We start from the raw sequence: 24,978 nt of genomic DNA on the forward strand, positions 1-24,978 counted from the left end.
TTTGCCTTTGGGAATTTTATATTAATTTTATATCAATTAATCATACTATTTTTATTATTTTGGGACTTGCCTCTTTTACTCAGCTTTAGATTTAGAAGACGTATCCACTTTAATGCATATAGATATCATTAACCTTCTGCTGAATAAACTCCACTCATTCAATATATTACTAGTTATTAAGCCTCTGTCTTTTGATTGACATACGTAATACAGATATTGATGCAAAAAAAAAACTTTTTTATATGTCTGATGGTATACGTATGTGCAAAAGCTTCACCAGGGTATTTACCTGAGAATAGAATTTCTGAGTCACAGGATGGGCATCTGTCTAACTTCACTGAATAATACCAAATGTACCAATTTACATATCTCATTAGTATGTAAGAGTTTCCTTGCCAACATTTAGTGTCATCTGACTTTCTAATTTTTGGATATTAGAGCATGCATTATGGAAAGATCTTTTTTTTTTTCCTAAAAACTGGAAGTTCTTGTAATGGAGGGGTCTTTCTAAAATAAACCCTCATGTTTTTAATGAGCATCTCTAAAGAAAAATGTTTTCAATTTGTTGTTAAAGTTATTGTTTTGTCGTGACATTGTGTTCACTGCCCCAGACTCAACTCGTGATCCCACTACGTTACATTACCAATTTGAATTACATACATTAAAACAGCCATCTAAAAGTGCTAGTTGTAAGAGTCCAAATACTTGAATCTTTGAGGGACATACTTATAGTCCATTATCTTGACTTCAGTTAAATCTAAAGACTATTTGAGAAATGTAATCCTATTATTTTTCTTCTAGGATCTAAAAAAACCATTCAAGAGCCCAGAACCCAGGCTCTTTACTCCTGAAGAATTCTTTAGAATTTTTAATAGATCTATTGATGCCTTCAAGGACTTTGTAGTGGCATCTGAAACTAGTGATTGTATGGCTTCTTCAACATTAAGTCCTGAGAAAGGTAAGACGTATAAGCATTTCCAGGTCAAATGTAAACAGCAAACTTAAATCTTCCCTATGTAGTAAGAATCTACCTCTGTGTTTAATTGTAGCAAAATACATGCCTGTATGTCTAATAAAAAAGCAAATATCAATAGCAATTATGATTCAGAACATTTAAAAAATCTCTAAAATATAATACACAGAAGAAACTAATAATTGTACATTTGTTGGTTTCCAAGCCAAAACAATATTCGTCAGTTTCAAATTAGGAGTTGTTTATGAGTAAACAACATATGAGATGGCCACTCATGCCTCTTCTCATCTAACATTTGCTAGTAATGTACAATTATATTATTCTATACCTCCAGTCTACTTAATGTTCCTTCTCAAATTTTTTTCTTAAGGATCTAACTTTAAGTCATAAATTCTGATCCTCCCCAGTTACTCTGTATTGAGACTCTTTTTTCCCTTAACTGGATCCTTATAATACAAACCTGGATTCATTGCTTTCGTTTTTTAATGAGAAATTACCATCAATGTGTTATTTGCATGTGTTAACATATTTATTCAATAAATATTTGTTCTACAAGGTGACAATGGTGAATTTCTTATTAAAATAGAATAGCAGGACCCAGTATGAAATAAATAGGATCTGAATACCCTAGATTTGGGAAGCTGACCTGGCAAGTAATCTGGTATTGCACTTCACCTTTCAGGGACTCTATAAGTCATACAAATCACCATATAACACTGACACATTATTGCTTTCTATTTAGATTCCAGAGTCAGTGTCACAAAACCATTTATGTTACCCTCTGTTGCAGCCAACTCCCTTAGGAATGACAGCAGTAGCAGTAATAGTAAGTACATATATCTGATTTAATGCATGCATGGCTCCAATTAGCATCTATAGGAGTATTGCATGGGCTTTCAAGGAAACTTCTACATTTATTATTATTGATACTGTTCTGTTACTGTTATTCCTTTACAGTCTTCCTGAGACGTAAGTTTGTAGAATTAAATTGCCCTAGAGCTGGAGATAATGTTTAGAGAAATAGTTCAATAAATTTTCTGCTAAGATTATTTTAAATAAGACATACAATTAATTTTAGAAATATGATTTATGCTTTTTGTTGAAGCATTAAAATATATTCTGACAAAAATGGAAATTTAAAATTGAGTGTACAAATGCTGGTTGTATAAAATTCCAAAAATATTTTCAATTTTGTGTATAACAGTACTTACTGTTGTGAATTTGGAAATAACTAAATTTGATTTAGTTATTTTACTACAGATTTATATGTTTGAGGATAATATGCTTATTTTTCTGAAATTTCTGTCCTCTTTCGCCAAGAACTCAGTTTTCTTTTAAAATTCAGGCAAAGGTCATTATAAAGGTTATTGTATTTACTAAATACTCTCTAGCCTCATGGAAGGTGCAGGAAGAAAAAAAAATTATCTTGTGATCTTAGCTAAAAAAGTCATCTCTTAAGACTTACAAATGGGGCACTGTCTTTTGTTCAGGGACATAACAGACCTACATATGAAAAAAAGTAAGCACTTTATTAGTAATTCATAATAGCTTGTTACAATTCAGAATGTTTAAAAAAAAAACCCTCTAAAATACCTTTTATTTATTTTGGAATTTTTTGCCACCAAAACCTGACCTGAACTGAGATGAGGCTACTGATAGTCTTTAATTACCTTTCAGAAAGTGAATATTTATGTATTTTATTAAGGAAATATTAATGTATTTGATTACAGGATGCTACCCAGAACTCACTGGGGATAGTATTTATTATACATTATTTGCCGGACAGAATCATCTAAGATCTAAAATTCTAAATTACATAGGATATCAGTTCTAAAAAGTTTCAAAAAGAGACTAGGGCCCTGTATGTGTGGTAGTCTTTTAGGGGTTTTCTTACTAACTATGAATTTTATTAACATTTTCAAAGAAGCAACTTTTGGTTTCTTAAATTCTCTGCTTAGGTTTTATTAATATCTAATCTTATTATTTCCTTTCTTCTATTTGCTTTGGGTTTGATTTACTCCACTCTTTCTAGCCTTTCAGAGTGGAAAAATTAGATAACTGATTTTAAACTATGTTTGCTAATTATAAGTACTTAAAGGTATAAATTTTCTTATATACACTGCTTTAGCTGCACCTCACACATTTTTATGTTGTGATTTTATTATTTTTTCTAAATATTTGTCAATTGTGATTTCTTCTTTGATTCATGGATAATATAGAAGTGAACTGTCAAAAATTTTGTGGTTTTCTTATATATCTTATTGTTACTGGTTTATGAATTAATTTTGTTATTGTCAGAATATAATTCTTTGAAATGTACTGAAATTTTCTGAAATGTACTGAAACTATCTTATGTATATTATTTAACTATTGAGTGCAGCACTCAAATTTGGCCAAAGTGGTTGATAGTGTTGTTTATATCTTCCTTTGCTTAAGCTTCTTGTCTAATTTTTATTAATTATTGAGAAAGGGAATTGAAAATATTTACTTTTGATTGTGGATTTGTCTGATTTTCCTTTTGGTTTTGGGTTTTTTGCTTTATATATTTTGAAGCTTTATTATTATGGGCTTATACATTTATTATTGTTATAACTTTCCTGTTTAATTGACCTTTTAATCTTACTGAAATATCCCTTATTATCTCTGGTGGTGCTCTTTGTCTTGAAGTGTATTTTGTCTGATATTAGTAGAGCAAACCTTTCTTATGCTTGCTATTTTCATGGCATATGTTTGGCTTTCCTTTATTTTCAGTCTATTGTCTGTATTTTTAAAGTACATCTCTAGTAGGCAACATAAACTTGGGCTTCACTATTTTATTTAGTGTATCACTGATTGTTAATTAGAGTATTTCATCTATTTCTATGCAATAAATCATTGGTATAGTCGGATTTTAGTCCACCATTTTCTTATTTGTTTTTTATCTGTCCCATTTGTGCATTGATCTTTTGTTCCTTCTTTCTAGTGCTTTTTTGAGCTAATTAATTTTTTTCTAGTGTTTAATTTTTATTACTGTTGGCTTTTCAACAGCACCTCTTTGTATTACTTTGTGGTTATTTTGGAAATTAAAGTATACACCTTAACTTATAATATTCTACTTAGAGTTACTGCTGTAGCAGTGGAGATAAAAATACAGGAACCTTGAAACAGGATAGTTTTACTTAACCAAACCCATCTTTGGGTCACCTTTGACATTTATTAACATACCTACATCAGTTATAAATTTAACAATACAGTCTACAATACACAATATGGTTCAAATTATTGCTTTAAACTGTCATATGTATTTTAAAGAGAAGAAAAATATATTGTCTTTTATATTAACCTGCATATTTATTATTTCCTGTCTTCATTCCCTTTTGTAAATCCAGGTTTACATTTGGTATTAATTAATTTCCTTCAGGTTGAAAAACATTCTTTAGCATCTCTTATAGTACAGATCTGCTGGCAACAAATTCTTTTTCCTTTTTAATTGGAAAATGTCTTTTTATTGTCTTCCATGTAGCAGGTACTTTTTATTAGATATTGAAGTCTGGGTAAACAGGATTTTTTTTATTTTAATCTTTTAAAAGTATTACTCTATTGTATTCCTGCAGTTATTGTTTCTAAAAAAAAAAAAGGTAGCCATCATTTGTCTTATTTTTTTCCCTGTATGTACTGGGTCATTTCTTCATCTACCTTCTTTCAAAATGTTTTTTTTTTTTTTTTGACAGTTTGACTAGAATATGCCTATGAGTGGTTTTCTTTGTATTTATCTTTCTTGAGATTTGTCAAGCATTCTGGATCTGTAGGTTTGTTTTCCCTTAACTTTGGGGAAAAATTAACCATAATTTTTTCAAATTTTTTTTCTCCATTTTCTCTCTTCTCTCACTCTGATATAATACTCACATATATGTTACCAGTTTGCTAGTGTATCACAGGTCACAGAAGTTTTTCTCTCACTTATTTATCCTTTTTTCTCTCTGTTTTCCTGAGTAATTTCTACTTGTCTGCTTTTAAGTTCACTGACCTTTTCTTCTACCATCTCTGATCTGCTGATTTTTCACCCAGGGAATTCTTTTATTTTTAAATTTATATTTTGTGTTTAGAATGTCCAGTTAATTTTTAAATATATTTTATATTTCTCTGCTGAGATTTTCCATCTGCATATTTACTATGACAAAATTTTCTTTTTTATCCCTTAAACATAATTATAATAACTGCTGTAAAGTTCTTGTCTCTTAATTTCAACACATAGTTCATCTCACAGTTGGTGTCTTTTGACATTTTCCTCCCTGATTAGAGGTCGTATTTCCTTTTAAATAGTTAGCGATTGTTTAATATGTGCTGGATATTATTAATTCTATGCTGTTGCCTATCTTACCAATTCTATAGCATTTCTTTAGAGGCTACTGCATTGTGTTTTGGTAGGAGGTTCGAATACTGGCAGATGAGGTTTATCTTTTCTCCCAGCCTTGTTTTTAAACTTTCTTGGGTACGAGGGAAAGTAGCCTTATTCCTAAGGCATGGAGTATCTGAGATATCTCTAAAGTGCTCAGAAAATCTCTCCAATATTGCTTGTCATAACAACTTTGTCCCCCATTGTTCTGTGACTGCAAGGGTCTCTATTAAGATTATAGCTTCCCACGAGTTTGGTTTTTGGTGATTTATTTTTATTTTTATTTTTGGTCATGTTTTGTGACTTCTTTACTGGTACATATATAGTTTATTAGTAGACCAATAACTTGAGGGGATTCATCTAGAGATTTCTGATGCTCCTTTTCTGCACAGCTTCCTTCTTCCAACTAACCTAGATGCAGAAACTCCCGCCCCACATCAGCAGCGCTGAACTTCAGTCCTTGACTATCTTAGTGAGACCATTGATTCTTGCTTGGACTCTGTCTTCCACACTTCAATCTGAAAGTACACCCCAGACAGGAGAGCTGAAAGCCAGAAAGCCAGGGCAAACATGAGGCTCACTTAGTGTGGTTTCCCTGTCTCATGAACTGCACACTTGTGCTGCTGTTGGCTAATTTCTGAAAAGTGTTACTTCATAATTTGTCCAGAATTATAAATACTTAGGTTGGAAAGGCTAGTCTGCTACTATTGTGTTTGTAAACAAGTCTTTTTTACTGATTTTAAAAGACAAACTAAATATAAAATGCCTATTCAATTCCATGCTTCTGAATCTTAGATTACTTTTTAAATTGCAAGTTGAGTGGACAGCCCTTTATTTTGTTTATTGTTTTCTTTTTCTTCCTTTTAAAAAAATTTTGAGTCTTGCATTGTCAGCAACTTTTAGCTAGGTGATGTCACTCATGAATATGCCACTTAGATATCTATGCACAAGGCAAGATTTTGTGGTGCTCACATTCTAAGAGAAAGATGTAAATAAAATACTCATAGTACAGTATATAATATGTATTATACTAGAATTATGCAAATGCTTTTAGTTGTAGCACAAAGAGGGTAAGAGTGTTTTTTGGGAGAAGGATCAGGGAAATCTGAAGAAAGCATGTGTTTTCAGGGATAACTCAAAAGCTTCCCATGTCAGTCAGAGGATCAGGGCATATGAAAACTTACTATAGAGATGTGAGTGTATAAGGAAGAGTCATGGGATAATGGGATAACATAAAAACCTACTAGGTATCCAAAGGGAATTATGTTTATAGCATAACAGTAATATCCTTTATGATAAACAAAGAGAATGTTTAAAAGATGTTTAAGTTTGTGATCCTTGGAGATGGTATCTAAATTATAAAGAAAGAAATCCTAACTTTGACATTACCTTACACATCTTCTAGAAATAGTCTTGACTCAGCCTTCCTGGACTCATATCCCAGGCAAGTTAAACTCTGTTGACTCTTGCGTCAAATGGAAGATAATAATACCTCCTTCACTGTTTCTGTGAGTTTTAAGTGAGTTAGTACACGTGTGCTTGGAGACATACCTGATATCTTGTAAGAGTTCATCATTAAGTAGTAGAATAATGAGATGCAATAAGACTGTGAATCAGTAATTACTTTGAACCTTTAGTGAGTCCCGGATCTGAATCAAGGAGGAATACCTATTTGCTTGTTTCATAAACACCAAGATAACCATGTCACAGGCATTGTGTTCCTAGACATGCTCACTCTAAAAAGAAGTTCAGCAAAATTACAGCACAGTTCTTTGTGTTCTATATTTCTACAGATGTTGGTTATTATTCATCAAATGAAACAAGCCAGTTTCCAAGATTTCTGGACAGTAGATAGTTTTTGTAATAAGAAGATATAATTAATATGATAATAACCCAGGAATTTGGGATTACTCAAATCCTGTCCAGATGAGCTTCCGCTCCACATAAGTTCTCTGTAGGCAATCTTCACATAAAATCAAAACTTTGTTGTCAGTTTAAGCTTTATTCCCAAATACCCTCCATTTGGGCCTTGAGGCATACAGTTCAAAGGTCATTGATTCCTACTGGATAGCTGCAGTAGAAAGTATTGAAAGTCGTCCCCTGGAGGTATAAGCAAATCTCTTCTGATAAAGTTCTTTTTGTCTGCCTACAAGAGGGGCAGTAGTATCTCTAATGGACCTAAGGCCTGGTTCTTAAGCCCTATGCATGAACAAGTGAGATTTAAAAAGTGAGGTAACATTGACCTCTATAGGAGGTGAAGCTCAGTTACCTATGGGCCCTTCTCTTAAGCCCCTCCTCCACGTCCCCAGTCTTTGCTGTTTCTCTCCCCTCCTCTCTCCTGTAGGATGATTGCTGCTGTGTCTTATTCAGATTCCTGGATTTTGTATTGGCTCATAGTCTTAGGAATCGAACTGTCAACATGGTTAAAAAAATCACAGCACTCTCAGAGAACAAGTCTGAGCTTTCCTTAGTGAGGTCTCCCACACAGCTTTGTTTGAATCCCCTTCCTTAGATGTTATCCTTCTGCCTGAGAAAGGTTTTAGGTAGCAAATTTCAGAATATCTCACTCTTTCATAAGCTCCTTTTTGCTTGTGAGTCCAGTCTTTCCTCTGGTCTGAGTGGTGGATATCAAGACTTAGGTTTAGTCTTTGGATAGAACAGGAAGAACATGGTGTTTGGCTACCTTGATCCCAGGGCATCTGGCTGATCCAATATAGATAATGGAGTTCTCCATGGCATCTTCCTAGCTAACTAGAGTTTTCCATTGGGCTTTAGGGACAAGAATCTTAATTTCTTTCTTTTTTCTCTCTGTGTGCATTGGTTAGGGCCTCTCAAGGAGGTCACCTAGTAAATCTATCGTAATTATATACCTGCAATCCCAATAGATAAAGGGGGGTCACAGCAGTCAAGGTGGTTCGAAGAGAACGACAAACAGCCAAATGATTTATTTATAAATAGTTTTATTAACATTCCTCGAATGGTAGGAATTGTTTGTAATCCTGAATCTATTTCATATAGAGAACACTTATAGATCCGAAGCTACTCTACATAATCTTATGTAATCCTTAAAAATAGTTCTATTATTGTAATGATAGTATTTCAATTATACCAAATCCCATTTTATAACTCAGATTTATTTTAGTGAGAAAATTCACATTGAGCTCCAACTTGAGATGCTGAAACGTATTTCCCGTGGGGCTACAGGATGTGGGGTGGGCCAGGAGGAGGAATCATAAGGAGGAAATTCATGGTTATGTGAATGGACAACCCTACTTCTGACACCTCCCTACTTGAGGATCACCAGCACCTTACTGTCCATCTCTCACTGTCTCCTCCCACAACACACACACATACAGACACACACACACACACACAAGCACACATGCATATATCCCATCATTAGAGTCTCCTTGGAAACACAGCAATCATAGGATGAGGGAATTTTCTGCTCTCAGTTCACATATGATAGAGGAATGGACAGTTCCTGTCCTTACCATAGTAGATAAAATCTGTTTCTGACTTATCAGGTTAAATTTATGAATTAATTTCTCCCTGTAAGATGTTGATATATATATAGTAGATCAGTTATTTTATATTACATACTCTAGGTACTTTGTATGTTAAATAGGTATAGATACATAGAAAAATCTGTCAAAATAAGTTTCATGTTGGAAGGAAGAGACCCTTGTGGGAGATGTGTTTTGTTTATTTAATTCATGAATCATTCTGCATTTTTTTTTTAAAGATGGAGTCTTGCTGTGTTCCCCAGGCTGGAGTGCAGTGACATGATCTCAGCTCACTATGGTCTCCACCTCCTGGGTTTATGCAATTCTCCAGCTTCGGCCTCTGGAGTAGCTGGGATTACAGGTGTGGGCCACTATACCCAGCTAATTTTTGTATTTTTAGTGGAGTTGGGGTTTCACCATGTTGGCCAAGCTGCTCTTGAACTCTGGATCTCAGATGATCCACCTGCCTAGGCCTTCCAAAGTACTGGGATTACATGTGTGAGCCACCACACCCAGATTAAGTTCATGAACCATTTTGCTTCTCATGGAAGAGCCAGGCAGGATCAAGAAAGGTGTCTCAAGCCAATTCCATATATGTTCTCTCTCAATAAGTTTCTTATTTAGACTTAGTATGGGGCAACACTGGTGCCTTCAACCATTCCCCTTAGTGTTAGTCTCAAGCTTTCCAACATTAAAAGTTCAAACACATAGTCCGTTGCACACTGGCACCCATTAAATGTATATTGAAGATATGAATGAGGAAATAGACATGATTCTAAGCATGAGATACCTTAAAATACTATAACCACAGTGCACATACAATTATTTAATATTTTCAACAGTCCAAACATAGCTGAATGCATACAGATCTTGATCCATGTTGTAAAATGTCATATTTAAAATTTCTGAGCAAGCTGTCAAGAGTGAGAAAGCAAAAAGACTTTAGAAGATAAAGGCATGGGAGAAAGATTAGCCTGATAGTATAAATCATTTTCCCCTCAGAAATATATCAAGCCTTAGTTCCATATGTGTCAGCATTACCCAAGCTAGAGCTCTTTCTGCCTCTGTGATTTCTTTCTTTTTTTAATGCATTCATCTCTTGGAGACTACATGGACTTATATTGCCTTACAAAAGCAATATTCAGCAGAACTATCAATCTTTTGAATACTTTAACTGACATAGGTCCAGAATATGTTATGGATATAGTTAAAAACAACCACAGCATAACAGCAAAACTTCTAGGATGGATATGCTGTATTCATCACCATGTTCTTTAAATTATAGGGAAGGCCAAAAATCCCCCTGGAGACTCCGGCCTACACTGGGCAGCCATGGCATTGCCAGCACTCTTTTCTCTTATAATTGGCTTTGCTTTTGGAGCCTTATACTGGAAGGTAAGTGTTGCCATTCCTTTTTTGTTTTTTAAATATACTATGTTTACATAAATTATTAATAATTTTTTTCTCAAGAAATGATTCTTTAAGAAAACAGTACCTTTGCTTATAATCTAAACAAAATTTAAATTTTAGAAAGTTTCCCTATTTCTCATTATGTCTGGAGATAATCCCTCTAGCTGATAATTCACACTTAAGAATTAGGAAGTGTTGTTAATAGCCTGAACTAAATATGAAAAGGAAGATCTACCAAAAATCATATGATGCACGTAAAAGACAAATAGAAATGTCATTTGTATTATCTGCTATTTTAGATTTCTACTCCTTTGTTCTCTTCTTATTGAAGCCTGTCTAAAATTTTAAAATGCATAAAAATCATTGTGACTCAGCTTCTTGAAATTTCTTTTGAATGTGATTACTGTTTAAATGTCAGTTTCCTTATTACTCTTTAGCCCCCAACATCCTAAAAATGTTGAGTTGATAATACCATGCAGCTTTTACAATTCGTTATTACAGAAATACTTTGCATGCTACATGCTCAAAAAAAAACTGTTATTGGAGTTATTGACACAAAAGATAAAAGTAGAGACCACTTACCTCTTAAATATTAGACCATTCATTGATCATTTTACAACATGTGACTTTCTTCTTTTTCCAGAAGAGACAACCAAGTCTTACAAGGACAGTTGAAAATATACAAATTAATGAAGAGGATAATGAGATAAGGTATTTTGTTTTGCTAAATGTGTGCCTAAGCAAGCATGGCATTGCCATTTCACACACTGTGTACATGCTCATAATGTCTTTAAGAAGTCCTTCATTCATGACAGTAGCTCCTAACCAGTGAATTCCAACTCTGACCTCTCACTCTCTCTGCAATCCTGCATTTCCATTTACCTGTAGAATACTGTCACATAATTTTCTTCATGACCCTTCTTAGCATATGAAAGGAGTTAGCTCTCCTTTCTTATTTTAGTAAGGCGGCAGAATCTTCTCAGACTCCTAGTTACAGAGCTCTGGAGGCACATTTGCTCATGTTCTTTCTTTTCCACACTTTTATCAAAACATACTGATTCAGCTCTCGGAGCCTCTTCCTAAGCTTAGTTCTTTTGATAGTAAGCATTATCATCACTGACATCTTTATGATCTCATGAATTGCTGCCACCGATCTTTTCTTTAGCACTTCTAAACTCAACCTTTAGTCATACTCCTCTGTAAACCCTGGTTCATAGTGTCACTTCTTTTTCAAAATACATGCAGTGATTTTCTCTTGCATATCTAATATATCTCTTATTTTACTCTGGCTTTCAAAGCCCGTAACTTTTCTCAACATACTCGTTGTTTTCTCTAAAGCCAAATACAAACTTTGTTGTAAGATGACATCCATTCACTGTAGCTGGCTCTCATTAGTCTTTCACCTTACCCCATACTGCCCAGCATTCATATTTTCCCTTAACTTCAATTATAATTTTCATTTGGTGTGTTGCTTTCTCTCATGTCATGCCTGTATGTATACCCAGACACATATAAAATGCATATAAGCATGTTTGGTGTGTGTATATACAGATATATCGAGAGAAATTTTTAACTACTTAGAAAGACTACCTTGAGACAAATGAGGTCTTCTCTTTTCCCTGTAGTAAGAAGAAGGTAAACTTCCCATTCAATTTTGCAATCTTTTGCTACTGTATTTATAGAAAAGCTGCCTTTTACAATGCCTAGATCATTGTGTACCTCAGAATCCCTAATCAAGTGAAAATAAGCATTTTATTCTTATTGCTTTTCAGTATGTTGCAAGAGAAAGAGAGAGAATTTCAAGAAGTGTAATTGTGGCTTGTATCAACACTGTTACTTTCTTACATTGGTAAGTTTTTAAAATTCAAGCTGAAATATTTAGCAAGAACTATACAGTAACTGAGATGCCAGAATTTAGAAACAAACTTCATTAGTAAGTCTTCTACATCAAGCAGATGAGAGTATGTTGGCTGAAGTTGTTACATAATTGAAATGTGCATATCTAATTCACTGTGTATTCTCAAGTTTTGAAAGGTAAGCAGTGTTTGTCCTTTCTAGTGGATTCATCTTGTATGGGAGATACACAAAAAATTAACAGTTGTAAGTTTACTTGGACTGTTTTTGAGGCCAGAAAAATTAATTAGACAAGGAGAATATAACAAATTAGGGCTCAAATAAAATAGTAGTGATAGACTAAAAATATATAGAATTAATTTTATTTAGATGTGACCAGTATAACATGACAGTATCCCATGTGTTAGATGCTGAAACAAGAGAAAACCAGAATGTTTCCCTGCCATTTTAAAGAAAAAGAGAAAACATCAAAATCTTACAGTCGGGAGAGGAAGATTTTCAAGATCAATTGCCACCTTCCACATGACTAGTAATAATTATGCTTTATGATAGTTCAGAGTCCAGAATTCCTGAGCATAAACACATGGCAGATACTGGCTGATTGTGTGGTTCTGTGGAGGGACTGTGGGAGAAAGGAGAGTAAGACATGGCTAGAAGCTACTGGTGATCAGTATCTCCTGTCCTGCCTACATGGTCTGCTCCCTTGCTATAGATACTGTTGCGGGAACACCCAGAGCTGCATTAATTTGATCAGTATTGATTCATGCTCTCCCTCACTTTTGCTTCTACTAACTGGTTCTCATGCCACTGAGAGTATTCTTTCCTCTTTCTAATTCCTCAATTCTTCTGTGCACTCCCTCCTTGTCAAAGGATTATTTACTCTCCTCTTTATTACCTAATCTGTGGTAAGTTCTTTTACCCTGCAGGTCTCTGCCCTTCCAGCTTTAACTCCTATCCCAGGTTCAGAGATTTATCTCTAGACTGAATCTGCTTCAATGGAGCTGAGTCATAAAGTGTCTTGCCTCCTGAATGAGCTTACTTTTATTGTTATATAACAACATTCTTTTAACAACTCAAGATAATTATGTCGTACTTTTCTCTAGCACTTTAATACTGTTATTCTATACACTGTCACTTTTATCTTTAATCACACTCCTGATAAACATGTCCAAAGCATGGATAGCATCCTCTTTTTTCTGCTACCCATTCCTACTTCTTTCTAGGTTCATTCTTCCTGTCCAATAGTAAATAGATAGACCCTTTGCTTGACCGTTTTATTTTCTGGAGCAATATTTCCCAAGCTGAAACCATGCTTTTTCCTAGATACTCATTTTTCTGCCTTTCAATCACAAGATGAGCTTCACTTTTTTTCCCCCCTCTTCTTCTTGACAGCCATTTTAGTTCTCTCAAGCCAGGCATCCACAAACCACACATTAAATGGAGAATTGAGTCTTAAGTGCTCAAATGCTCGAGTAATGTCCTCTGTTGTTTGGTTTTGGATTGCATTGCATTGCTAGGATCCTGTTTTGGCACACAGGTCTTCAATCATGTGGTTTTAATTGTGGTATTTGTCCCATGACATTTGGGAGTAGATTAGGATGAGGAAACCCAGGCCACTGGTTTAGGAGGAAAAAAGATGGTATTTTAAAGCAACCATAGTCAAACAACTTGTGCATGTGTTGAATAGTCAGTAAGCTTTCCAAGGCAAGAGCTGGGTCTTTCTGTTTCTTGCTGTGCCCTCAACACCTAACTTGTTGCCTATGCATTGTTGGCTCTTTATAAATGTCTGTTGAATGAGAGACTGAGTGAGTGACTCAGCCCTAAACGAAAGTTTAAGCAAATGGCAAAGAAGATTGTTCTTCTGAAGTAGGGTTTGTTTTTATCTTGTGTGTGAATATGTCTGTTTAATTTGCTGGTTTGGATTAATGGGACAGCAAGATATGCATATCAAGAGGGAATATGATCATATGGGAAATTAAGTAATAAATTATTTTTCTTAAGGTATGAATTATTTACTCATGTATAAAATAAATCACATTGGCCAGGTTAATGAAGCCAGAATTGTTCAGAAAAAAAACCCAGAACAGTTAATGAGTAGTCGATGAGAAATAGATGGCAGAATGAATGAAAAACATGACTCATTCCCCTTTGTAAAGTACCTTACTCATCATCTCTGCAAAGCTCCTCCAAGACTCAGGTCACATACTACTATCTACAAAAAGCTGACTTCCCAAATGAAAATAATCTCTATTTGTAGCCCTCTAAATAGATTTCATATGACCCTTGGTAGGACATCACAGTCACTTAAATGAACATTTTGTGCTCTTTTCAAAACCATAAGCTCTTAGAAGGCAGGATTTTGTTTTTTCTTAATGTAATTTTGGAGCCCCATTAAACAATGTCACTTATACTATGCATATATAAATGATGAATAATTATTTGTCAAATAAATAATCATTTATTAATTTAAGATGAATGAATATCTCAGAGAATTACAATAATATGATAATAACATTTATAGAGATAAAAAAGGAAATGAACTTGGATGTGTGTATGAGTACATAAGAATTCAAATGCTGAGGGAAAAGTAGGAAAGAGGGAGAAAAGAGCCAGTTCATCATCAATAATCTGAAAACCTCAAAATAAAAATATGTATATATCATTTGTAATCATCTATTGACTATCCATTACATGAAGTAAAGCCTTACATTTGGCCTCATACTAACAGAGATGGAAAACCCTCCAAGGAAGTCTCAAGTCTATTTCCTAGGTAAGAGTATAGTAGAGGAAAGGTCTGAGAGAACAAACTATGATGGGGTAGGAGAGAAAATCTTCTAAAAAATAAGAATAACTAAAAAAAAAAATACCAAGATAGAAATAAAATGTGGAGTTGCAATTATACATTTAAAAAATAGATACGATTTCAATCATTTTCTTTGTTAGCAAGGTAGGGGAAAATACAAGAAATGACTTAGGTTTATGGCAAGGATTTCTCCCGGAAAGGGAAGTTTCACTAACTAAAACAAATTACATCATGACAAATATTGGAACACTAGAATAGAGAATATATGGGCTAGTTCTCTGAAGGAAATACTCTATAATTGGGAAATGAAAAGAAAGGTTTAATATCTTAAATACAAAGAACAAATGTGGAAGGAATGTAATGAACTAGAAATAACAACAAAAGTTGCACGTAGGAAAAAATAGGCCAGGAGCGGTGGCTCACACCTGTAATCCCAGTAATTTGTAGGGCTGAGCTGGGAGGATCAGTTGAGCCCAGGAGTTCAAGACCAGCCTGGGCAACATAGCAACATAGGGAGACCCCATCTCTACAAATAATTTAAAAATTGGCTGGGCATAGTGGTGTGCATCTGTGGTCCCAGCTACTGAGGAGGCCGAGCAGAAGGATTGCCAGAGCCCAAGAGGCTAAGGCTGCAGTAAGCCATGATCACAGCACTGTACTACAACCTGGATGCTGGAGCAAGACCTGGTCTCAAAAAATAATAAAAATGAAAACTTAACTAAAGTTGTGTTTATTTGACACCATGCATGAGAACAGCTATGTGAAAAGTTAAAAATCTACTTGGTCACTTAGCTTATGGCAAGTATCCACAGCAGCATCCTACAAAAAACTTTTTCATATTTGATTGTGTATAGCAAAGATTAAGAGAAATAAGTAAAACAGATACGTTACATTAAAAGCCTTATTTATGTTAATACATTACGGGAAACGTTTGCTCTTTACTCTTCCCACAAATGTGATTTCAACAAACTCTAGTAGGTGCATTGATGGATGCAATGCTTAATAAAACTTTGTTGTGTCCTCAAATTGTTAATAGCCTACAAAAGGAAATCAGGCATATACATCATAACCCATTTTTAAAAGTAAACTAAAAGTTTACAAGGTTACTTTGATCAAAGTCTAGGCCCCTGCATATGGTTGTACAAGACATGAATTCAACACTGTTTTAGATGCTGGCATGGATGGCATCTTAGAATTGGGCACACCCAAATACAACTGCCTGTTTTTGAAAGGAGAGAGAAATCACTAACAATAGGAGAAAGGCTTCACTTTATAAATGATGGAGGTGGCATCTGTACCGAGCACATGGCATAAACTAAGTCAGGAAGGTCCCAAAGTAGAAACTATGTTCAAGGGTTAGTTTGGACAGTTGTACTCTAGTGGAAGTCACATATAAAGAGTTAAAATGCTGAGAAGAAAGAGTAAACATCAGTTTGAAAAAGGGTTTGAATTCCACGAATGGGGCTTACATGCCTTGTGTCACATAAGGAGCTATTGGGAGAAAACGGTGTAGGAAAGATGTGGGTGACAATCTTAGCAGAGGTGTGGAAAAACTAACTGGGTGTCAGTATGGCCAGAGATGTTTAGGAGTGGTTAACTAGAGAAAGGAAGTCCACTTACAAGGCCAGTCTTCAAATAAGATTTGAGGGAAAATGACAACTGAGTTACCATCAGGGCCAGGAAATAAGAAAGCATAGACCATTTGAAGGCATTGCAATATAAGAATCAACAAATCCTGGTTACTAATGGGGCACGAGGCTTGGCATCACAGGCAGAACTCAAGAACGATTTGGAGACGATGGGACTTACCAGAGTGCAGTGGCATTAACGGGAAATGGGAAATCAGGAGAAGTAGTTGTTGGTAAATATTATTGAAACTGATCAGTGGCCAAACATGTTAGACTGGAACCTTAGATAACAGTCAGGCCTGGAAAGAATAGATTTGCCATTTGAGAGTCATCTGCAAAGAATCTTATTTTGAGACCTTGAAAGAAAAATTGCTTTGTCACAGAAAAGGCCCAGTGTGGTTGATAGTAAATAGCATGGGTTTGATTATGGAGAGGTTCACTAAAGAAACACAAACAAAATTTCCTGTATAGCTGAGCTAAGGGAGAAGAAAATAAATCTTAAAATTGAAATAAAGGACAAGCTCAAGTCAAGCTTGGAAATTTAGGACCCAAGGCTTGGAAATGGTTGGTTACCAAATAAATAGCAAGATGTGTGATTCTTTACCAGACATTTCCAAAGCTTTAGGAGTTTTGTTTCTGTAGACACATTGTAAAGCCGAGGATTAGAAGGGATTTGGCTTGGTTCAAGTCTTGACTCTTTGACATAGAATACTAGATGAGTTTCTGTCATTTCATGTCTTGTAAACCCTGGTTTTTCATATGTAGTGAGGGAGGGTTCTTGCAAGAATCCTGGTTATCATTATAAAAACTGTAGTTTTGTTCTATGGGAAAACAGGTGTCAGTCTTTAAGTTTATTTGCTTTGCTAAGTGACCCAGGGATAGAAGACAGAATCAAAAAGAGATTTTCAATCTTGCTTCTCTACATTTAATTTTCTCTCTCTCTCTCTCTCTAATTTCTTTCTCTCTCTCTGCCCCCCGACCCGCCCCCTCCTTCCCTCTCTTGTTTTGAGACAGTCTTGGTCTGTAGTCCAGGCTGGAGTGCAGTGGTATGAGCTCAACTCACTGCAACCTCCGCCTCCTGGGTTGAAGCGATCTTGTCCCTCAGCCTCCCAAGTAACTGGGACTACAGGTGTGCATCACCATGCCCAACGAATTTTTGGATATTTAGTAGAGACAGGGTTTCACTATGTTGGCCAAGCTGGTCTCGAACTCCTGACCTCAGGTCATTCACCTACCTCAGCCTCCTAAAGTTCTGGGATTACAGGCATGAACAACCACGCCCATCCTACATTTAATTCTCTACATTAAGCTTTGTGTTTCAAGTTATTCATACCTCTAAAAATATATTCTTTTGCTTTTTGTGATTCTCTTTTGCTTTCTAACCATGCTTTTAAAATATCTTCTATATATTTTGGATTTTTGAAGTTTTATTTTAGTATCTCTTAATTTTTGTTATAGATTAATTCTGATTTCCTAAATGCAGGTTGTCCAGCTTCTAGAGTTCTCTGGTAAATTGTTGTATAAGATACTTTTTAATATATGACATTTAGAGAGACTGGAAAAATATTGCAATTTTTATTACTCACACGATGGAATTTTACGGCTAATCTGTTTAATGATCTCTGTACTTTAAAAACAGTGATTTGTGATGCTGGGTTGATAAACACGGACAAAAGTCATAAAAGAGATTGAGCAGAGAAGAGAAATACCAAACACATTTGTTTAGAGACTGTGATTGAAGATGGGATGGTGATACTATCTATCTATCTATATATTTATTTTAATATGTATATTTTATTGCATTTTAGGTTTGGGGGTACATGTGAAGAACATGCAAGATTGTTGCATAGGTACATACATGGCAATGTGGTTTGCTGCCTTCCTCCCCATCACCTATATCTGGCATTTCTCCCCATGTTATACCTCCCCAACTATATTTTTAAAAGTAGAAAAGGAATTACAAATGCTTTACTGGAAAGCTGAAACATCTGAAAGCTCAGTAGTTTAACTGAAGTACTAAAGAACTAAAACAAAATATGGTTTTCATGCTTCAACAAGTACAACAGGCTGTGCTGAGGCCAAGTGAACCTTCTCCAGAGGCTTTGTTGGGATGTAGTGCCAGGATTTCAGTCTTTCTTTTTTTGGCTGGTAGTATTTCTGCTGCTATTTCCTCAGCTGGTAGAAATGATTGCTAGAACCTAACTAGACCGTCAAGATTCTAGAGCAGCACCTCAGTGTCCATGTGAGGCTACTACTTGTTGGTGGCAATTGACCAGCTTCTCCACCTGTCCTATGGATCTCTTTCATGCTACTCTATCTATCTCCACTTCTCTAGTCTCCACTCTCCAGACACTTCCTTGTTCATCAATTCTTCTTCCTTCATGCCTGTCTACTACCTTTTATAGCCTTGCTAGAGAAACTCAAAGCTAACTATTTTGATAATTATCTTATCACAAACTGAGATCATTGGTAGAATGTCAGAAGGTATGAAAGTCAAAGGGTGAAATATTTACTGAGTGACTATTAAGTGCCAGCATTGTTATAAGAGTGGAGGTACAGCAATAAAAGAGATACAGAAGCTCCCTGCCCTCATGGAGCTTATATTTTAATGGGAGAACATAGATAACAATACATAAGATTGTTTCAGATAATGTGTTACCAAGGAGATCATAGAAAATGACTGATCACTGCATGTAAGAAAACATTTATCAAGTTCTTTTATGCTATGTAAGAAGCATACATTGTAAATCCGTTACTCTTTCTGTGGTCATATACAATTTCAGCTACTGAGATTTTGAAAAAAGCCAGAAGGCAGATATACCATAATCTCTCTTCTTTTCCTTTCTAGGCTGGTAACAGTTCATGTTTGCTTCATAAATGAAGCAGCTTTAAACAAATTCATATTCTGTCTGGAGTGACAGACCACATCTTTATCTGTTCTTGCTACCCATGACTTTATATGGATGATTCGGAAATTGGAACAGAATGTTTTACTGTGAAACTGGCACTGAATTAATCATCTATAAAGAAGAACTTGCATGGAGCAGGACTCTATTTTAAGGACCTGCGGGACTTGGGTCTCATTTAGAACTTGCAGCTGATGTTGGAAGAAAAGCACGTGTCTCAGACTGCATGCACCATTTGCATGGCTCCAGAAATGTCTAAATGCTGAAAAAACCTAGCTTTATTCTTCAGCTACAAACTGCAGCCTGTAGTTATCCTGGTCTCTGCAAGTAGATTTCAGCCTGGATAGTAGCAGTAACAATTTTTCTCAAAGGGATCTGGAAAAAAATGTGTAAAACTCAGTAGCATCAGCCACTGTACAGTGTAGAAAGCAGTGGGAACTGTGATTGGAGTTGGCAACATGTCAGTTTATAGTTACTGATTAGTTATATGGGTCTGATTTTGATCTCTTCCTGATGTAAACTATGCCCACCCAACACATGTAAACAGTTGCCTGGTTCCATCCATGTAGAGAGCCAGTACTGAATTATGTGTTGGCAGAGGGGAGACTCCAAAAGAGTCATCGCAGGAAGAAGTTAAGAACACCGCCCAGCAGAACAGTCTGCTGAGGAGGACACTGGCACCCCTGGAAAAGTCTGCCTTTTCCCTTGACCACTTTAGAGTGTATAAATTGTGTTTGCAAAATATGTTATGACATGTTTATATTCTACAACTATTACAGAGCTATGTAAAGGGACTTAGGAGAAAATGCTGAATGTAAGATGGTCCCATTTTCAATTTCCACCCTGGGAGAGAATAAAAATAATTTATGATATTTAGTATCTAAGGTTAGAAAACCACACCCACATGTTAATATGGGTGTTGAAACTAGGTTACTTGGAATGCAAGGAATCAGGAAACTTTAGTTATTTATAGCATAATCGCCATTATCTGTTTAAAGGATCCATTTATTTAAAATCAGGCACTCTATATTCATTAAGGTTTATGAATTAAAAATTAAAAGAAAGCTTTATGTAGTTATGCATGTCAGTTTGCTATTTAAAATGTGTGACAGTGTTTGTCATATTAAGAGTGAATTTGGCAGGAATTCCTAAGATGGACATTATGCTTTTAAACTAGAACTTGTAAGACATTATGTGAATATCCCTTTCCAAGAAAACATCTGACTAAAGTCAAAGAATGATTTCTTACGGTTTACTTTGATGAAGGTCCTTTTAACATGTCTTGAATGTACACATAAAGGAATCCAAAGCTTTCCATTCTAACTTAACCTTTGTGATAACAGTATTGCCATGTTCTACCACCATACAATGACAGTTTTCAATGTAGTGATACAAAAGGGCATGAAAAACTAATTGCTAGCTTTCCTTTCATTTCAAAAATCCAAGAATTTCTATTATATTTGGATTTTAGCTTACGTTCAAAGCTAATCCAGATACAACTCCAGTAAGTGGCCTTTGCTCTTTTCTGTACCAAAGAGCCCAGATGATTCCTGCAGTCCCTTTCTTCTCTAACATGCTGTGGTTCCTTAAATATGAATAATTTCTCTAAGATACAACCCAGGTGCTTTGAGAAACTTTATTATGGTGTTCAGGCCCACAGATATCCCATAGTATACTTGATTAGTAATAAAACCAGACATCAATTTAATTGCTGATAGGTTCTGTCTCAGTGTGTGGCACTGAATTGTTTTCAGGAAAATAGATATAGAATAATATGAGTTATGTGTATAGGCTGTGTGTAGATTGAGAATAGTAGATACTTCTCAATCTAGTAGTTTTATTTAACCAATGGTTTCAGTTTGCTTGAGCATATGAAAATGCTGCTTAATGTGCTTGAGAGTATAATAAATGTACCTTTGTCCTCAAACCTAGTAGCTGGGTTTTAACACTCAAGGACATGGTCTTAATCAATAGAGTTAAATAAACACATTCAGCAAATTATTAAATCTGACATGGTAGGAGAGGGGAGATGTGTTCTGCCCATTAAATGTTTTGGTCCATTGAAAGTTACATGGATTGCCAATTTTTAAAACACTAAAGTTTAATAAAATGCATGAACAATAGAAAAATGAACATTATTTTGGATGCTAGCTGCTTGGATATTAACTGTGTCATTTCTGCTTTGAGATCAAATATATATTTATCTTTGCTTATTTTATCCCAGATGTGTTCCGAATATCCTTCTTCACAAATCATGGGAAACTCACTGCTGAGATAGTAAACCATGAAATCGCCTTTTCAGTTGGTGCCATGTGTCTGATAGTTCCATCTTATAGTGTTTCAAAATTACCTTTTAAAATGATCTCAGAAATCTGTAGATTCTAACAATACTGAAAGCTTTGCACCTTTTTGGTAGAAACCAAGTCAATTTTAAAAATGGCTTTATGATAAATGGTGCCTGCCCAGTGATAATGAAGTGTTCCTGGATATTGTATTGTAATTTAATGTGCTTACCACACTGCCATATTTTAATGAGTCAGAGACAAACTGATTTTCTTCAATACAATAATAGAACAAGTAGCCTATTCGTTTAAAAAGTATGTGAAAAAATGAAAATTATGAAAAATTATGCAAACCTAATGAAGTATTTGCTTTTAGTAAAAATTAAATACATTTCATTGAGCTTTTAAGTACTTTGGAGAAACTTTGGGGCACATTTTGCTACTCTAATTCAACTGAAGTTATAAATAAAGAGAAAAATTCATTCAGAAATCATGGATATTTAAAAATGTTTTACTGCAGCTAGGTTTTCGCTTCAAAATGTAATTCCAGTTTGGGGCTTTAAGGCATTTTGGCATGGTGGGATGGATGTTGCAAAAGATCCTCCAGAGCCTCCACTCTGTCATTAACTGATGTGGTAACTCGCTTCTCCTCTTTGAATCTCAATTTTTTATTTATCTATATGATAAAATCAGAGATCACACCTTAGGGGTGAGTCCTGTTACAATATGACTGACAAGATAAAATAGAATTGAAACTAACCCATACAAAATATCTCAACTCTGGACTCTGTGAATAAGTATCTTGACCATAAAAAGTCATTGCTGTTCTTGTTTCTAATGTAAATAGTGTTCATTAGTAAGGTGAAATTCAGTCTTAAGTAGGGTGAATTGGATCACCATTTACACAAGAGATGGCTTTTTCCTTTGCTTAAATAAACATTTTGGATCACCTCCCAAGAACGAAAACCAGTAGTACATTTTAGTCATATTAGTCAGGATGAGAAACTATAAGATGAGTGTAGCATTTGGAAGTGCACCAAAGTAAGCATTTAAATCTTCTCATTTTATTGAAAACTAACAGCAGAAAGTGTAAATTGCTCATGAGGTTTCTTAATGCCGAAAGGTATTTTGGAACCAATTTATAAAGGGGTAATTCATTGATTACACTTTAAAATTTGAAAGTGGGATAAGAATTCTAAAGCAAGCCAGCTTATCTTTGAAACAATATTATTTTGAAATTGGCTTTAAAATAAAATCATTCAGATTGAAACTCTAGTTAGTTCATTTGTGGAATTTGATCACACAGTTCATAGTGTTGCTGCTTTCCATTAACTAGTCTTGAAATGTTTTTGTTTGTAAAAATAAACTAATGGTACTTTCATTTCACAACAAGGTTGTTTTTTTTTAAGAAATAATCCATGCTAAAATGGATATTTGTGATCCTGAAATGTTTGCTAAGCATTCTAAATTGATTTATAACTGCCATCTCTAACTACATCCTTATGAGGTTTTTAATAATAAAATTAAAATAATAATTGTTTAAACTAAAAACCACACCATTTTCCAATACTTGATTTCTGAGCTACAAGACTCACTAAATATAATTTTCCAATCAAAATATTCTATTGTCCTATGTGCTAAGGATTAATGTGTGATTATAGTGTCCACTTGCCACCAATTTTTATAAAACAATGGACTTGAAAAGTATTAATTTAGATGGATGCACAGATATATCCTTAGTTCAGCCATAGATTGGAGTTTGCAATATAATAATGTAAATGTATGTCAACACTATTCTAAATAGTTTTATTATGACTGAAATTTAATTAAATAAAAAAGGTTGTAAAATGTGATGTGTATGTGTATATACTATATGTGTACTTTTTAAAATAGGTGTGTGTCCCAACCCTTTTTTATACAGGTTTGAATTTGAAATTACATTATATATACATATACTTTATTGTTCTAAATAAAGAATTTTATGCACTCTCATAAATTTTCTCTGTCTTTTTCTCTCTTAAGGTTATCAAACATGTGTACAACATGGTTGAGCATTTATTAAGCTACTGTCAAAATTTTCTATGGAAACTTTGATTTTGTTGAAATGACACAAGGGGATAAGAAATCACTTAAATTCATTAAATATTCATTGATCACTAAAGTCATCAAGGAAAATAAAGATGAATTAACAGGACATTTGCTTTCAAGAGGTTTATAACTCGGTTGGGAAATAGATATGCAATAGATATACAGAAAAGCACTATAATCGCTATAGATACAGGAAATAGACAAAGCTATAGATACAGGAAATAGACAAAGCTATACACTATAATATGTATAGTCCCTGAAGTAACTACTTATATGCAAAACAAAGGTCCAGATAAAGTGCTTAAGGTAGGCAGGAAGGAGAAATGAATAAGGAATAAGGAGGACCGTCAAGGAGTTGATATTGGGCTAATATTTAGAAGGATGAGAAAAATTTTTAGTCAAAGCAGCATTTCCATTAGAAGAAGTTATAAAATTTCTAAGCTTATTTTACCAAATCAAACAGGTATGTCCTTAGCGTACACCACATATAAAGACATACGGAGAGATAAGACCAGTCCCTTCTACATAACAACAGCAGGGAGTTCAGAAACTATTCTTAGGGTCCCTGAGAAGAATGACAAGATCCAAACTCACTATTGCTTCTGTGATTTAGGGAATAATCATCCTGCTTAACCAATGGTTGCTGTTTGACTGTTGACCACATCCCCTTTGCTATATGACACCACACTTATTCACCCACTATTTCTTTTCAGAATTTGCTGATTCTCCCTTCTCTGTTCACCCTTTATATTGCCCCCTTTAACCAATATATGTCTAGATGACTAGAATAGCCTCCTAACTGATCACATTATTCTACTTTCACCGTTTTTTAACCAGTTCATCACATCATAGTGAATACTATGGAGATATCTGGTTGGTTGGTTGTTTGGTTGGTTGGTTGGTTGGTTGGTTGGTTGGTTGGTTGGTTGGTTGGTTGGTTGTTTGGTTGGTTGGCTCCTGGCTAAAACACTTTGATGGCTTCTCGTTATTTTTGAGATAAAACCCAAACTCTTCAATATGACCTGCAAACCTCTACTTGAGCCATCTCATCATTTTTTGGGGGGGCAGGAGGATTGCTCATTGTTTTTGCCTTTAAGCCACCAACAACATGAAGGTTGGGCACATAAATACTAACAGAAGTGCATTCCTCAAA

General features: G+C 34.8%; 1 protein-coding gene across 10 annotated transcripts in view; it reads left to right on the forward strand.

The window, feature by feature from the left end:
* KITLG (KIT ligand) overlaps positions 1–23,733 on the forward strand; it is an 84,612-nt gene extending 60,879 nt beyond the window's left edge. For 5 of the 10 annotated variants that reach the window (XM_078337041.1, XM_078337045.1, XM_078337040.1 and 2 more), the window contains 6 exons: positions 802–958; positions 1,716–1,799; positions 10,140–10,249; positions 10,908–10,975; positions 12,037–12,113; positions 19,398–23,733. In XM_078337041.1, the coding sequence (XP_078193167.1) occupies positions 802–958; positions 1,716–1,799; positions 10,140–10,249; positions 10,908–10,975; positions 12,037–12,076 (459 nt within the window). In that variant the 3' untranslated portion in view covers positions 12,077–12,113; positions 19,398–23,733. The remainder of the gene's footprint in view (positions 1–801; positions 959–1,715; positions 1,800–10,139; positions 10,250–10,907; positions 10,976–12,036; positions 12,114–19,397) is intronic. The other 5 variants (XM_078337046.1, XM_009004338.5, XM_078337042.1 and 2 more) reach the window with 2 other exon arrangements.
* Positions 23,734–24,978: the final 1,245 nt, after the last annotated feature.

The sequence above is a fragment of the Callithrix jacchus genome, chromosome 9 (assembly GCF_049354715.1).
Source record: "Callithrix jacchus isolate 240 chromosome 9, calJac240_pri, whole genome shotgun sequence".
NCBI classification, from domain to species: Eukaryota; Metazoa; Chordata; class Mammalia; order Primates; family Cebidae; genus Callithrix; species Callithrix jacchus.